Consider the following 16,899-nt stretch of genomic DNA (forward strand, 5'->3'; position numbering starts at 1 on the left):
CATAATGTAGAGATAAGTAGAAAGTTTTGTGATTTCATTGTCACTTTTAAATTGAAATAAATATGAAATTCATTCACATATTAATTTGCTAGAAATATATTTTTACCTGTTTTAGTCTATTCCAGCTGGTTTCGTTTATTCCAGCTGGTTTTAGTTGGTTTAATTTATCCCTATGAATTTATCCCTATGTTTAATTTTCCCTATGAATATTAGGATAGTCAGGTAACTGTCCAAGATGCAAACCAGCATTATCTGCTAGATATTTATATTTGAGATTTGAGCTCTTTGGCTGAAAATTCCACCACAAAACACCGCATTTTATTTCCAGTCACCTCTTTGTCAGGTTTAATATATATTGTTGGAGTATCTACCGGTTCCTGTTGAGAGTGAAAATGCAAGTCAAAAGTTACAGTTGGAGGACACTTTTCCTATAGTTTTTTTAGAATCAAAATAAGGGGAAGAAGAGGTGATGGATACTCTATGACCTTGGGGAAGTTTGAATAGGAATGAGACAGTATGGTGCAAGGCGGCTTCAGGACATCTCAACATGTAATTTGTTGCTGTGGGTATCAGAAGTGTGAGTGGAGCTCTAAGCAAGGAGAATGAAGTACATTTGAAAATGTTCATGGGTAGTTTCTCCCTGTAATTAGAGAAATTGTGAGAATTCATGGGACTATCAATCAATACAAAAACAAGGGTTTGAGTAGGAGGGAGGTATGTTGAGAAAGGTTTGGATGGGTAGGTGGAGTAACCTGGAAGTGGAAACCTCAAGAGAAACCTGGGTTGAGTTTTTGCCACTGTTTACAGCCAGGAATGACAAACTGAGTGAACAGCCTCAATGAACAAGAAAGGATGAGGCTGCCATGGTTCTGTTAGAGCTCTGTTAGAGCTTGTTGAAGATAATGTAAGAGATGTACTTGGAGATAACAACTTGACAGGGTATCTCCAAGCGTTAGCTTGGGCAAGGAGTCCAGAGAAGCTCTGTGACTGAAATTAGAATTTGGTCCTGAATATTTGTGTGCAGGTCAGATTCTTCAGAATTTCAAATAGAAAAGGTTTTGTATTAGTTAGCAATTGTCTTCTGTTATTTCAGACCATTTCAGTCATTCTAGGGACTATTCTCAATGTAAAAATTACAAAGGAGTAGTCAAAGTTTCTTCATATTTCTCCATATTCATGCCTGAATATTTTGGTGGGATTCTTCAGTGGTGCACCAGCAGTGGAGAGGCCATGGGATGTTATTCTGTGAGAAGAATAAAGTGAGGACAACCAGGAAAGTGCAAAATACTACTCTAAAGAGTTATAAATATGCAAAGAAGCATTTGGAAACTCAGATTGATACTGTGTTCTAGTATCCATGCCTAAAATCCCCAAGTAAATCTCCTGATATTGTTTGAATTTCACTCAACCTGCTCTCCCTCATCAGGATGGCATTTGCCATGATTTGCAATGGATGACCTTACCCATATAATCCCACTGATACAGGCCTTGGTGCCAGTTTGGAGAGTCCAGGCTTTAAACAGGCAGCAGTTTACAGCCAAAGTCTTTTGATCTGTGCAGTGTGCTCATCCAGGGTTTTTCTTGGCTATTGTACCTCATGCCTGTCACAGCCACACTCCAGTTTGGGAATTAGACCCTGAAAGAGCCATCCCTTAAAACTCCTACTGGTTCCTAATAGAAACTGTGCTGAAATGCTTTGTGAGGCATAAATCTGCCCTGGCATTGGAATTGGTTTGGGTTAGCATTTCCTTGTTTATCTGATTCTGAGTTCTTTTGTGCACCAATTAGATCTTATTTGTAGGATACTCCGCTTCCATGCCTGGACACAGCTATATTCCTGTGTGTTTCCTGGGGTAAACCAAAGTGTTTGAAGAATAGCTGGTTGTTCAAGTGAGGGAACTGAAGTGTCTGTCTCTTGTTCCACTGCAGTTGCCTTGCCCATGGCCTCAGATCTGCAGCTGTACGACGTGTCCCAGAGCAGCATGAGAGTGAGGTGGAATGGGGTCCTGGGTGCCACAGGGTACATGATCCTCTATGCACCCCTCACAGAAGGACTGGCAGCAGATGAGAAGGAGGTGATGTATTTTGCTTTCATTTGAATAGCATTTAATAAAAAAAAAATTAAAAATCGGTATTTTAAAGAACAAACTAGTAGATATTTTTAACTTCCAATATGATCCACATACTTGGATTTTTTTCCATGACTTGATTGAGTATTGTATGTGTCAGAGGCTATGAATAAAGTGCAAGTGCCAGTTGGTTATTTCTATGTCATTGTCATAAAAATGCAACAAATTTAACTGAATTTAAGTGACTCTTTTGTAATTTTATAGAATGATATTGTATCATCCTATAGAACTAACACGCAAAGAAAAAAATCAAGTAAAACTAAGATATCTCCTAAGTGCGTCAGCAGAAAAATATGAAGTTTATTAAAGTCCTCATCAGGACCTTTAAGTAAAATTTGTAGGTCTGAAAGAAAACTGTCATTGGTTTTCTTTTCATTCTGTTCAGCCTTTATCTTTAAATGTAAAGATAACATCTTTCATCAAAAGTGATTTTAGAAGACATTCTTTCAAAGGAAAAGAAGGGGGGGATAAGGTAAAGTCTAGTGTTCTGTCACTAACATATAAAACCAATGGAACTTTGGTCTAGGATTTTAAAATTTCTACACTCAAGTTTATATATGTATAATAAAGGTTATGTACATTATCAGTGTTCAAGCAAGAACACTATAAAGCATGCAGGGGCATGTGAGCTTGTGAAGAGGGCATGAAGCTGCTGAGAGCCAGCACAGACTTGTGCTCACTGCCAAGTGTGCTCAGTGCCTGTGAGCACATAATTCTGTTAAAAGTGGGGCCTCCCTGGGAACTGGCTGCTTCAGGAGGACTGAGCTTTACCCCAAAGAAAAAAGTACAGTTAATGTGGGTATATTATTCCACAAATAGGTGGAAAAGGAAAATTATACAAATAGCAACAAACCTGAGCCTCAGTGTGCATAGAAATCAACTCCTCCAATGAGTGATGTGATTTTCAGATTTGTGACTGAAGATGAACCAAAGTATAGATGGGAGTGGGAATAAGAAAAAGGAGATGGGAAAAGGCCTTGGTAGCTGCTCATTCTGGAGAGGCATACTTTATAATTGCTAATGTTTAGTCACTTTTAAAGTCCTTTTACCTGTATGCTGGTTTATGGCTTTTTGAAAGTTTTTATTATTGTGCAAAATCCCAAAACCTTGGGCAAGGCACTGCAGGCAGTGTCAGACAAATGCTCAGTAGAAAATTTGATCATATATCTAATTTCAAGTGTTTAACTGGTATTATTCCTCATTGTAAACTAATTCAGAAATAATGTATCTTTTTTGATTTGTGGTGTTTTTAGATAAAAATTGGAGAGACCTCAACAGATCTTGAACTGGATGGACTGTTGCCAAATACAGAATATACCGTCACAGTTTATGCCATGTTTGGAGAAGAAGCTAGTGATCCCCTCACAGGACAAGAAACTACATGTAGGCAGCTCAAATCTATATTCACTTCACTGTTAACAAAACTTCAGAATGGTCTTAGCACGTATTAGAGCAAACATCTGATTATCTGGTTTGAACAGTTGGGTAAGGTCTTTACATAAGTTTTTCACTGTGGATACTCAATCTACAGAGAATGAGGATTTCTACAAACCAGATTGTTTTTGCAACAGGGTTGTGACCAAGTCTCTCTCATTGGTAGTGGTACTATGGATGCCCCCATTGATCTTGGCTAAATTCCTGACAGTTTTTTAAACTTGCTGAAGGTGAATGAAGGTCACCACGTGGACCATTCTGATGAAAACAGAAACATGCTCTGTTTAGCCTCCTCTAGCTAGAAAACCAGGGGTCTGTGTGTGTGTGTGTGAGCCTGCTCATGTGGAGAAAGTCATTCCTCTGGCTCAGTAGCAGTACAGACAGAAAAGAAGCAAAGAGAAGATTTCTGTCCAACCCCTGCTGCCTAACATCTGGTGAATGGAGGGTTGGAAAGGCTGTGCACTCATGATAGATGGTGTGTTTTTAATAAGCTGCAAGAGTTTTGCCAGCTAAATTCTGTCCTCTGCAAACTACACAGACTGCATGTCAGCTCTGTAAATAGCTCCAGCCTTTGGAAGACAAAGGAATTGAAAATAAGTAATTTTGCTTCTGGGACATTTCTGGGACTGCATTCAGTGACATCTCTATTGCTCCCAGCAGGGGAGTGAGTGAATCCTCTTATTTTGTGCTCCTGGCTCCAGTCAGGGTGAAAGTGACTTACATTTAATAAGTGAGAGGAGTTCAGGCATGCGAATGCTAGGAAAAATAAACCCCAGAGCAATTCCTTGTAAGGTCAGCAAGCAAGAGGGGAAGAAACTCTAGGAATGGTGTTTGTTGGGTCTCCTCTAGGAGGACAGTTGTGGACAGACAAGTTCCAATAGCAAACTACTGCAACTGGGGTATGTTTGTCAACTTGAAATGAGTGTGGAAGATTCCCAACAAAGAGAATCAAATCTTTGGCTCCTTATCCCTCCCTACCTTTCTGTGTCTCTTTATGCCTCATTCCTCATCTTGCAAAGCCCCCCTCCACCTGTATCTCTCACTCTGGCCTTTGGCCAATATCTACCCAGTATCAGATTTTCATTTCTCCTAAACAGTAGTTTATGCAGTTTTTGACTGTGCCAGCTTCTATTCACTTCATACCATATGGAGAATCTTGGAGAATGCAGAGCTCTAAAGCTGGCTAACACATTGGATGGAAGATTACATACAAATTCCAGATACATTGGCACAAGCTGAGCTTTCATGACCATTGCCTGATCACAGAAACTTCTAACATGTGTTAGTCAGCCCATTATCACTACTGCTGCTACTAGACCAGAATAAAAAAGAAACCCTCACTTCTCCGCAGCCTTCATTTCTTTTTAGGATGACACAATGCAGCCATCTCTGGTCTATAGGACTGAAAGAAGATGGATTCCTGTCATGCAGCTATTCAAATAAGCCCTCTGCTAGCAGGCTTAGATGAATCAAGCAGTGGGGTAATCTGGGAGGCAGAAAGCTCCTGGTGGTCATGCCTGTCCCACATTGTTTGTTGTTGGTGTTTGGCAGTAATGCCTTACCCATCCAGAATCTGATTTAAGCTGCTTTTTTTTCTTCTTTTTTTTTTCTTTTTTTTTTTTTCTTTTTATTTTTTCTTTCAGTGTGATTATTTCTGGCTTACAATTAATGAATAGGCTACCTGTATTTTCTTCCTGGAGCATATATCTGCCTGAAGGGTGATCTGCCAAATTTGCTGTAGTATTAGGTTCATTTTCTAATAATCTATGTTTAGTAAATAATATTCTACTCATTGTATCATCTTGGTTACTGTAGCAAAACCTTTCCTATGCCAGAGACAGGCTCAGCAAGTTCATTCTAGGGTGTAGTTTCATTCTGGGGCCGGGATTCTTCCAAGGCTCGCTGTAAATATCCCGTAAGTCTGGCACCAGGTTGAGAGCAGTGCTGTGAGGAGTTGGCTCCAAGAGGAAGGAGCTGAGACTGACGCAGTTTGTTGTGTGACCTGGATGGTGGAATTAAGTGCATTTCATGACTGACAGAAAGTGGAAAGGAAAGCCAGCACGTGAACCTCCCTTGACCAGACTCAGAGGAATATGCTGAATGCCAGAATGTGTGGCAAAGCCATCTACTGCAGTTCCAGTGTGTTCCCGTCTTCTCTCTTCTGAGAGCCAAGCTGACTTCACTGTTCCTAAGCTGGTTGCAGATTCTGCCTTGATAAATGGCCTGGCTAGAGATCTCACAGAATATACGAGGCCTTTAAAGTCTTTGCCTTTTCCCAGGTGCTATTGTGTGGGGGAAGCAGCTTCTGAAGTGCTGATATTTATCTGTCCACGTGGACTGTGAGGAGTGTGTGTGTGAAGGCAGGATGGATGGAGAAAGGTTTTAACATTCAGAGGAAAGTAGCAGATGTTGGACTAATACAGAACCTGCTGCTGAGAGTAACAGACAGCACAAATTGCTTTCTGTGGTGTGACAGAGAAGTGGGTGTAATCTGAGACTGTCTCTTGCATGACCTCATTTTCCTTCAGCTCGTGACAGTCAAGGAATATATAGAATAACAGTAAGACTTTAACTAGGATTCATTTTGGGAAACAGCTAAGGTTTCCTAACAGAAAGGATAGGCAGACGTAAAAGTAGCATCTTTGGAGATCTTCTCAGCTGGTTATACTTTTTGGAAAAACTTTTCCTTATATCAAGGTGTTTCAGGATTCAGAAGGATTTTTGCCCACGTTCTACTGTCATGAAGTATTTTTGCTGGGATACACATGAAAACCAAATGTGTATAGGATGAAGTACTAGCTGATTTAAATTAATTCACAAATACAACCCCAAATCTATTGCAAGTGTTCTGTAGGCTAATCTTGCTGTGATATCTGCAGTGAACAACATCATAACTTATTTATTTTTTAATATCAGTTGAGATACATTTAGGAAATCTGGAAGTTCTGTTTCATTAAAAAGCAAAGCCCTTTTAATGTAGGCCTTTGAATAGAAATACTGGTGATATAAAATTTTGGATGGAAAACATACTCTTTATTATTAAGACATGAAAAATTTCCCAGCTAAAACCTGGTATCACTTTCACGGTTTTACCTCTTTTCTTTTTAAGTGCCTCTAAGTCCACCAGCAAACTTGAAATTTTCTGATGTTGGACACAACAGTGCTAAGCTCTCATGGGATCCTGCTTCCAAAAACGTAAATGGCTATCGCATCATGTACGTTAAAACAGACGGGACAGAAACCAATGAGGTAAATTTTAGCAACACTTTTCCCTTAACCAGTCTCAAACCTTCCCAAACTTCTGTAATTATTAGGGATGATGTTTATAAACAAAAGCTACCATGCAAACTCTAAAAAAAAATTTGCAAAAGAATTCAGAAACTTGGTGTAAATAAGAGTTTGCTTAATGTTGGATGTACATATGTCTGGGGGAGAGTACTCTGAGCAGCTGGGGGCACATAAACTGAGGGAGACCAGGGGACAGTGGTTTGCTAGGAGCAGGATCCTGACTAAATGTGTAGTATGGAAATATTTATTCTTGATTCAGTTCAGATAATAAGACTTTTGATGGATCACATATCATGGACTCAAGCTCATTCAAAAAGACCATCTGAAGGCTTTGCCACATTTTCTCAAAATTTATTGCTTTAATTCTATATTGAGACTCTCTAGGAAAAGGATTTAGCTTTAACAGAGTGCTAAGGCAATACCAAGTTGTTCTAACTTAGACTCTTACATTTAATAATTTGCAATATTTATTTCTGCCTTGTTACCAAGGGTGCTTTATAATACCTTTTAGCAGCATGAATTCTGTGATTGAATGCAAAATGGGATGGAATGATTCATACTGAAATATTAATTTTTTAAAATATACATTTAAAAATGGGTATGATTTAGTTTGATTATTAAAGTGGGTTTGAAAACAGTCCAGGGGGTTATTAAAACAGTCCAAGTCCCTTAGGAAATAAGTTGTCAGGGAGAACTTGGCCCTCAAGAAAAAGAAGTCTTTAATGGTAGTTATCTGTAATTATGTTTCTTCTGGGACATATCTGGCCTTTCATCTGTGTAAAGTGGAATATTTGTATTGAACCTGAAGAAACTGCTCTCCGCTTTAGAGAGGAGATTACCTATGCAATGTTTTGTTTCTTTTCTCTCTGCTAGGTCCCTTAAAATTTAAATTAGGAATCATTTGACTTCTTCCCATTGATTACCCTTAATACAGATAATATGCCTGACTGTACTGGTGACTGTGGTATTTGATCATCTCAGGCTCATTGTAGTATACTTTGTAAAGTGAGTGAATGTTCAGATCACTTTTCCCTTGTTAAAGAACAGGTGGCATGTCCTTGTTTGCTCTGCACTGGTAGCATTTTCCCTGTGGTGCTGAGCTAATGTGGCACTCAGTAGTTGGACTGATAAACTGTTTATACAGCTTTGAGTTTTATGTCCCTGGCAAAGTCACTTAACTGCAGCCTGGAGAGAGACCAGACAAAACTCTCTTCTGTCTCTTGAAAAATGTTAAACATGAGGGTTTTATGCAGTGATTGTCCATGATAAAAGGTTAGGTTTAGCGGCACAAAAAGCTCCTTTGCCTTCTGGGTTCCTGAACATGCAGTGCTGATGTTAGCTGAACAGCTGGGCTTACCAAGGCTGAATTCTCTTTTTTCATGGTTTGCCATGAATGCAAAATTCTCATTTTTTGCAATTTTTCTATTATAACTGGTTTTGTCAGCTTTGATGGGCCTGAGTTTATAGTTGTTCGTAGTTTCACTGAATTTCTCTACTTGTTGCATGACATTCTCCTTGTGTATCATTATTACCCAGAAGAGTGTCACACACTGATAATGTGTTGTATGGTCAATATCTATTGAAAATTGTGCTTTCTCTAGGTGGAAGTTGGTCGTGTTTCAACGCATACTCTGAAAAATTTGGCACCCCTTACAGAGTACACTGTTGCTCTTTTCTCCCAGTATGATGAGGGACAATCTGAACCACTTACTGGCAGCTTTACCACAAGTAAGTATTGCTGAACTTCTGAAGGCTTTCCAAGAAGAAATTTTATACTTTCTTATGTTACTGGAAAGTAAGATTAGTTACAGCAAAGGTCTCTGGCTGTGAATTCAAATATATGGAATGCTTTCTGTTATTTTCATTGCTGCTCTTGGCTTCTTTGCTCCCTTACTATGGGTCCAGTTGCCTCTTTACTCACATGAGTAATCTCTTGACATCATGCAAACATCTCCACAGCTTTGTGAAGCATTATTCAGTGTGATGGCATTTGTACCTCCAGATGAAGTGTGATGAGTTTTGAATCATACATTTAACCACTAAATTATCCAGGCACTAGGGGGTAGAACTTTATATAGACACAGAGGAACTACATTAAAAGGAGAAAATATAGGACATTCAAAGTTCCTGCAGTTTAACACAGTTATAGTTTCTGTAACTGTAGTTCTGCATTACACAAATGGCTGATGACACATATCAATGCTTTCCAACAACAATGGGAAGAGAAAGGAGGAAGGAGAGGAAAGAGAAAGATAAGGTGGAAGAGGAAGGGAGAGCATACATGTATGGAGCAAGATGTTGACACATGGAAAGTGCAAATAGAAATGTACACATAGTCTGGAAAGGGCAGAGACTGGGACTTGGCTTTAGTACAAGAAAAGAGCCTTGTGCACAGAGCTCTGAGCAAAGGAGATGGACTTGGAGTTTCATGCAGCTCCTTCAGTGTAGAAAGGACAAGGAGGCCTGTCCAGTTAGAATAAAGAGTCTATTCCCTTACTTGAACTACAGAACTACTTCTCTAAGAACAAATAAGTGGGCAAAGAATTCTGTAGTGCCTTTGGTATCTACCTCCCATGTTATATTCTTTTAAGGAACTGCAAGTAAAATAGTGTGTGCCTGATGTTGCCATCTATGCAAGTGTCAGGGAATAATTCACTCTCACTTTTCTTGTGTGTAATATTTTCCAGAAAGAGTTCCAGCTCCCCAGCATTTGGAAATTGATGAAGTATCCACAGATAGTTTCAGGGTCAGCTGGAAGCCCACCTCATCAGATATTGCTTTTTACAGATTGGCATGGATTCCTTTGGATGGAGGGGAGTCTGAGGAGGTAAGTTGCCTTGACATCCTGAGGGGTGAAAAGGAGGGAGAATTCTATTCTGAGGACAACTATGCAGTAACATTTGCTAATTAAATATGGCAAATTGACTTACAGAAAAATCTGCCCCACTGCAAAGCTCTGTAAACAAAAATCAAACCAATATTACTGTTTTCTTTTGAAGAGGAAGTAAGGAAAAAAGAGATATTTTGTGAATAGTCAATCTAATCTGTTATGTGCCAACAGCCTTAGAACTAGCATTGTTGTTTGGGGCCACTTCAGTTGTTAGAGGTTCATGTTCTTCACTTTGATGTGAAGATGATGATGGTAGCTGAGCCAGAGTAGTGATATCCTCAGATAAAGCTCAAAGTTTGTCTAATGTGCTGGCCACAGTAAAATTACCTCTGAAGCCTTAGTAGGTAACATTACAAAGGGAAAGTGTACACATAGTTAATTTATTAGATTGTTCATCTATTCCTCTTTGTTTTATCTTTTTTCCCTCCAATGCTGTATTTTTTGCATTAAGCCCTTGTACACCTTTTCCATAGTACCCTTTTCATCAGTCTAAATTTTAAAATTATTTTCATACCTTTAACTTTTCCTTTTTAATTTTCTTTTTCAAAGTAGAAAGATAGACACTTTCTCTCCTTTCCCAAATTTTCATTGTCTGTCTCATTTCCTCTTTTTCTTTATTTATGAACTCATTATTTTGACTTCTTTTGTACTTCTCAGTCTTTAGTGACTCTCAAACATCTTTCTCTCTTGGCATCAGCAGTGTGTGCAGAGGCCACATCTGCAAACTGTTTATCTGGGTACAGAACTCAGGGGGAAAATGACATTTCCCACCTGGCCCTAGATTTCATGCAATATTTTGTCATCCATTAGCACAGAAAGCAGTCATTACAGCTTAGGTTATGTGTCATTTTTTCTGTAAATTTAGCTTAGCCTGATTCCTTTCCTCTCTTTCACCTAGTTAGAGGTAGTCATGCAAGAAAGAGAGAAATTAGAGGCGTGAGCAGGGGAAAAAAGGAGTTGGCAGATGAGTGAGTGGACACAGGTCATCCACTAGCAGTTTCTTCTGCAGTAGATGAACTCATTTGTTTCTATTTCAGTTCCAGTGAGTAGCTGCCAGGGAAAGCCCTCAAGTCACATTTTTAAATGAGATTTGAGGTATCTGTATTCTTCCAGTGTGAGAATAAATTATCAAGAACTATTTGAACTGCTAAGGTTCTACTTGTTCACTGTATTCAAAGAACTGCTGGAGGCTCTAACACTTTAGAATGCTGAAATATTAAAGATGCCCAAGCTGCTTTCTGTTCTCCTTGCGTGACCTCTCTAATGGGGTCAGGCCTAGGATAGCACAATACCTCCAGGCTGTTGCCTCTTTAAGCTCCTTTCCCAGCTAAGTGATCAGTCATGCAGATAAAGGACATGCACTCCCTCCTTCTTTCTCCCAAGACCCAACTTGCCAATTAGCTGAGAGGGGTCAGGGGACAGTGGTTAATCACACACCTCTCATCCCACTCTGCTGAAGGGTGAGGAGCGTGCAGTCGAGTGTTAGCACTAAAAAAACAGAATAAATGTAAGGGGAACCTTTTATTTCTGGCTTACAGTAGAGAATGCATGCTGTTGCACTCATGTGCTTGTTGCTGCTATTTGTCCTGCCCACTTGAAAGTTCTGAACTTTGTGTTGTTTTTTCGTTGCTAGGAGGGGAGGGTGAAGGAAGTGATGCTTCAGAAAGTATGCCAAAGTTACTTGTGACAGAGAAATTATGCATTGATATTTTATAATTAATTGATACACAACTAGAGGCACTGGGGAGTTGAAAAGAAAAGCATTACATGCACCTACTTAGTATACAGCTAGATTGACTCAAAGCTTATTCCTGAAATTTTCCAATAAAATCTGTGCCAGAAAGTGTGCAGCATGGGATGCCTGATTCATCACTTTATAGTAGTAGAGGGCATGGCCCCAATTTATTTCTTTCTGTTTTTCTTTTTTATTTGAGTTCAGAAGGTCTGTGATTGTGTTATGGTCCTTTTTCCCCAGGACCAGCTCAGGAAATCTCCTGTGGTAGTTAAAGAAGGAAGTGTGATTCACTGTTTCTGCAGAGCTCTGTGGCAGATTTTACACAGGACATGTCTCTTCTTTGATTTCCATTCTAAGTCCTCCTTTGGTGTTGAGTATTACAGGGACCACCTTTAAAAGCTTGTCAGTGTTAACCCAGAGAAAGGTTGTTTCATTGTAGTTTGTGTAACCTGAAAACTATTCCCAAAACTGGCCAGTCCATTTCACCAGAATTACTGCTCAGGCTCCTGTACCTTCTGTTTTATTGTCCCTTTTGTTCCAGCTCCTTCCCATCTGGTTATCCTTTCCAATAAAATAAACGAAACACACAAAAATCTGAAGTGAAACTTGCTTACAGTTTACATTGCATGTCAATCTTCTCCTGCTGTCATAGCTAGAAGTGAGGAAAATGACTATTCAAAACTCCACACCATATAGCAAACTAATCATCAGCACATCTCTCCTAATCCCCAAGTCTGAAGTACATGTTCTTTCAAGTTCCATTCAGAAGTGTGGAACCATAACTGAGATTACAGTTCTGGCATTGAAACAGCCTTTTTAAAGGCAGGGCAGATACTGAATGCATTTGTCATAACAATGTTTGAATGGTAGAAATATGAATGAAAGTTAATCTATCCTGCTATGTTGTTTTTATTGATAAATGTTTTGAATTGTAGTGATTAAAAAAAAAAAAAGCATTTGGTCAGCTTTAGCAATTAAATAGCTTCTGGTGAAAGCATAATACTCTACATTTAAAATATTCTTAAGTGTTTTTTCCAGATGTACTCTGTGGTACTAATGCATTTTTGGCAGAACTGAGTATAAATTTTATTTATTTTAAAGGAAAATCTATTTTCATTCTTTCATTTTAGTCAATTACTGTAAAATAATCAGATGCTGAACTGATATTCTTCAATCTTGCTGTGTAACTTAGGTGGTCATAAATGGAGATGCAGACAGTCATGTTATAGAGGGTCTGTTGCCTGACACAGAATATGAAGTTTCTCTGCTGGCAGTTTTTGATGATGAAAGTGAAAGCGAAGTTGTTGCTATTCTTGGAGCTACATGTAAGACAAACTCTTGATTGTAATTAAAAAAAATGTTTAAGTGGTTTAAATTTGAGGCATCTACCTTATATATAAAATCTGGTTCAGATTGGGTAGCTATAATATTGAAGAATGTGGTGATTTAGCACCAAGGCTTTGCTGACTAGCTTTTGTATTTCCTATTTAATATTATGTGATAGATGGCATTAAATCAAAATAATGGTTTGGCTCCTTTTCTGAGCTGTGGTATTAATAACCTTTGGATCTGGGAAGATATTCTCCCATCCTACACTTTAGTATTTAGTCTTTGAACAAGGTTCCTTCTGAGAAGGTACATCAGATTTTGGAAGGGATGTGTCTTAAATGTTTTAAAGAAAAAATTTACAGGAATTTAATTTAAGATGTTTGGCATTTCCAATATAATCTTTTCTTATTGATTAATTTATAGTCACTACAGATGAATTCACTCTTGGCTGAAATAATTGTCCAAAAAGTTTACACAGGCCTCCTGTGACATTGACATGAAAGTAACAAAGATAAAACTTGATAATCATGTCCAGCTTATTTTATAGTTTATTATCAAAACAGTGGCCTGTATTTCAGGAAGATTGCTCTATTACTTTTTTATTGATAATTATTTGGATAAGTAAATGACTATATTTCTTATGTGTAAATTCTAAAATTTATTTGTTTTTAGTAATTTAACTGCAGGCTTAATTCTAAATCTTCTGTTAAGACAAGAAGCCCACACCCATCCAAATGATGCTGATACATCCCTGTGTTGCTAAGTGTGCTTTCTGTTTTTTACTTGGACAGTAGTAAAACACCCTTAAAAAACTTTCAATTTAATTAATTTGACAACCTTAACAAATGGTCAAAGTGGAAGTCTATTGTGCATAGTTCAGCCAGAAATTTGTGAAAATATATGCATTCTTATCTCATTATACAGTTTATGATTATGTCTTATCTGCAGATCTAAATGCTAATCCTGCAAATATATGTGCCTAAAGTAATCTAACTGAATAATTCCCTTGTAGTCTCTGAAATGTCTGAAGTGTGTGGGATCCTTGTAGGTGTGAGCACACAGTTTCATTGTCACAATTAGGCATACAGGAGGAATGCTGTGATTTCCATGTTTTGTTGAGCTGTCAGTGACTGAGCCCTGTCTTTCAGCTGCAAGTGCTACCACCGTGCCCAGCCCTGTGAGCACCACCAGTGCCACCAGCCCTGAGCCCAGCACAGCAGGTGAGCAGAGCAAATGCCAGCAGCTCAAATGAGGAGTGCAGAGCACTGGGGCACCCCCAGGGCTGGGGGCAGAGCTGGGATCCTGCTGAGGATGCTCCTGAGGGGAAGGCAAGCCCCTGCTGAGAGGGGCACACTCTGCTGCTCTGCACCCCCTTCTGTGTGTGCCCAGCCTCCTGCACAGGCCTGGCACGGATGAGGAGCCAGCCCCTGACTCAGGCTGGCGACTCTGAATGGTACCTGTGGTAGGAGTACAGAGACTGATTGGGAAAATTCACCTAGAATTTCTCTTTCCCTTTATAAACGTGAGCTTGGGAACTCTTCAGAATTTTGTTTAGTTTTGAGTGTTCTCTTTCTTTTCCTTGTAATTAGACAATTGTCTTTTAAGGAGCAAGATTTCTGGGTTATTTTTCTTCTGTAGCATTCTAGCTTGGATTATTTTAAAGCCCCATGAACTGAGTAAGAAAAACAAAGCAGATGGGATATTATGTGTTAATAGAAGCATAGGATAACTATTATTTTAACAAGTGCTTACAGTTATTGTATTATTAAGCCCAAATATGACTGAGCTACATGGTTTTGCCCCACTGTGGATCTTCAGAGCCACCATAACTTCAGGAGAGCTTGCACTACTTGGTGATAACCAGCACAGAGTAAAAATTATATTAAATCTAAAAATATAATTGAGAAAATACTAATTAATATTTCTTGGACTTAGTTTTTCGAACAGGAGTCAGAAACCTTGTTATAGATGATGAAACAACCTCAAGCCTGAGGGTGACATGGGACATCTCTGACTACAGCGCTCAGCAGTTCAGGGTGACCTATCTCACTGCAGAAGGGGACCGTGCTGAGGAAGCAGTAAGAATGGTCTGTATGAGTTTTGTTATTGGCTTCACAAGCTTCTTTAATAATTGCTAAGAAATTGTATCTTCTTATATGACAATTTTGTTGCAATTAGTAAAGGATCTGTGTTTGATGTTACTGTGAGCTTGAACCTCAAAGTTCTAATTGTACAGCACGTGCTGCACTGCAGGCAACAGCAGTCGAATGTCAGATCAAGGCCCAGTCACACAAATGTTTAATGAGATCACAGTTCAAGAGGAGCTGGCTGTCTTTTTTTTCCTGTCCTTTTTTAAATTCATCCAAGTTGGGTTTTTTACTTTTAATTTTGTTTTTACTTCTAGGCATTCTTCTATCCTGAGATTGTGTTTTAATGACACTTAAATGTTTTTACAGTCTTAAGCAATTTTTTTTTCCTTCAGCAATTTTACTCTCCTCTCCTCTCCTCTCCTCTCCTCTCCTCTCCTCTCCTCTCCTCTCCTCTCCTCTCCTCTCCTCTCCTCTCCTCTCCTCTCCTCTCCTCTCCTCTCCTCTCCTCTCCTCTCCTCTCCTCTCCTCTCCTCTCCTCTCCTCTCCTCTCCTCTCCTCTCCTCTCCTCTCCTCTCCTCTCCTCTCCTCTCCTCTCCTCTCCTCTCCTCTCCTCTCCTCTCCTCTCCTCTCCTCTCCTCTCCTCTCCTCTCCTCTCCTCTCCTCTCCTCTCCTCTCCTCTCCTCTCCTCTCCTCTCCTCTCCTCTCCTCTCCTCTCCTCTCCTCTCCTCTCCTCTCCTCTCCTTGAAATTAAAGTTCAAATGCAGAGTTTTCATACTTCTCATGAACCTGAATACCTGAACATGTCACAATAAGGACAGCACTTTTTAAATCTAAGTGCCTGAGAATATTTTTTATTTTTCCAATACCATGTGATGATCAAGATTAAACATGTCCTACACTGAAAAATTTCTGGTCATTAAGACTTTGGAAAATAATTGAAAGAATGAAGAGCACTGCATGTACCCTTTAGAGCAAACAAACCAAAACACACACCCTCCCCTGCAAAAAAAAGAAACCTGAGCTCCATTATTTTAACACTCGACAATTTCTGAGATACTTTCAGAACTCAGCTAGGCTAAGTGACTTTCAAAAAATTTATTTTTAAATTGGGAAAACTTAGTATTGTAGTGCAGTATAGTAGTGCAGTATTGTAGTGTAGTAGTATTAGTGTTCCACAAAATCTGTTATAAAATTTGTGGATGGCTCTAAGTAAGTATATTTAAAAAATATTCCCTAGCATTCTCCCTCTGTGTCTGCCACTTGAGTCACTTCTTTTCATAGGGCAGTTAAAATTTATTTTACTCTTTTGATATTTAGTAGCTGACATTTTTAGCCCTATATCAGGATATTTCAATAAAGATATTAAAATGAGTAGAGTATACTTTTTTCTAGGAAAATATGAATTTGTCTTTTCCCATTTCAGTTTTATTCATCTTTTATGTGACCCTGCTGGAAATGTACTTTTTAACCACCTAATTCAACTACGACCTGAAAACGAATTTTCAATGTAGTGGCATCCTTTTGGACTAGGAAACATGCTCTATGGTATTATGTCAACTATATGTTATTATAACATATAATAAAGGGGAAAACTTGCACAGTATAATCACACAAATTGTACTATTCTTTTGAGATTAACTCAGATTTTCTGAAATTCTGATCCCAAATTCACTGTTTCACCTTTCTAGTTCAGTTGAGGATATAAATGTCATTCTGCTTTAGTATTCAATGACTACTATGTTAAAATGAAATTAAAACTGTAGGAAAGGTATTAAAATTGTGACTATTAAAATGACGTTACAGCTAACTCAAAAGTTCATTGAATAAAATTATAAAACTGTATGATTAGGTAGGTATCTTGGCTCTATTCTCACAAATTATTTAATTTTAAGTACACTCTCAAGCCTTATTATCTTTGGTCACAATTCAGCAAACAGATTAACCACATTTCATCTTTGAAATTTATCATGTGCATAAATACTTTACTGAAAAAGGATTTATGTA

At 38.6% G+C, this 16,899-nt stretch overlaps 1 protein-coding gene across 1 annotated transcript in view; it reads left to right on the forward strand.

The window, feature by feature from the left end:
* COL14A1 (collagen type XIV alpha 1 chain) overlaps window positions 1–16,899 on the forward strand; it is a 114,439-nt gene that overhangs the window by 42,129 nt on the left and 55,411 nt on the right. The window contains exons 12-19 of the mRNA XM_058018790.1: window positions 1,930–2,075; window positions 3,383–3,512; window positions 6,673–6,812; window positions 8,453–8,579; window positions 9,539–9,678; window positions 12,669–12,801; window positions 13,954–14,025; window positions 14,741–14,892. Of these exons, the coding sequence (XP_057874773.1) occupies window positions 1,930–2,075; window positions 3,383–3,512; window positions 6,673–6,812; window positions 8,453–8,579; window positions 9,539–9,678; window positions 12,669–12,801; window positions 13,954–14,025; window positions 14,741–14,892 (1,040 nt within the window). The remainder of the gene's footprint in view (window positions 1–1,929; window positions 2,076–3,382; window positions 3,513–6,672; window positions 6,813–8,452; window positions 8,580–9,538; window positions 9,679–12,668; window positions 12,802–13,953; window positions 14,026–14,740; window positions 14,893–16,899) is intronic.

Source organism: Melospiza georgiana, chromosome 1 (assembly GCF_028018845.1).
Source record: "Melospiza georgiana isolate bMelGeo1 chromosome 1, bMelGeo1.pri, whole genome shotgun sequence".
In the NCBI taxonomy this organism is placed as follows: Eukaryota; Metazoa; Chordata; class Aves; order Passeriformes; family Passerellidae; genus Melospiza; species Melospiza georgiana.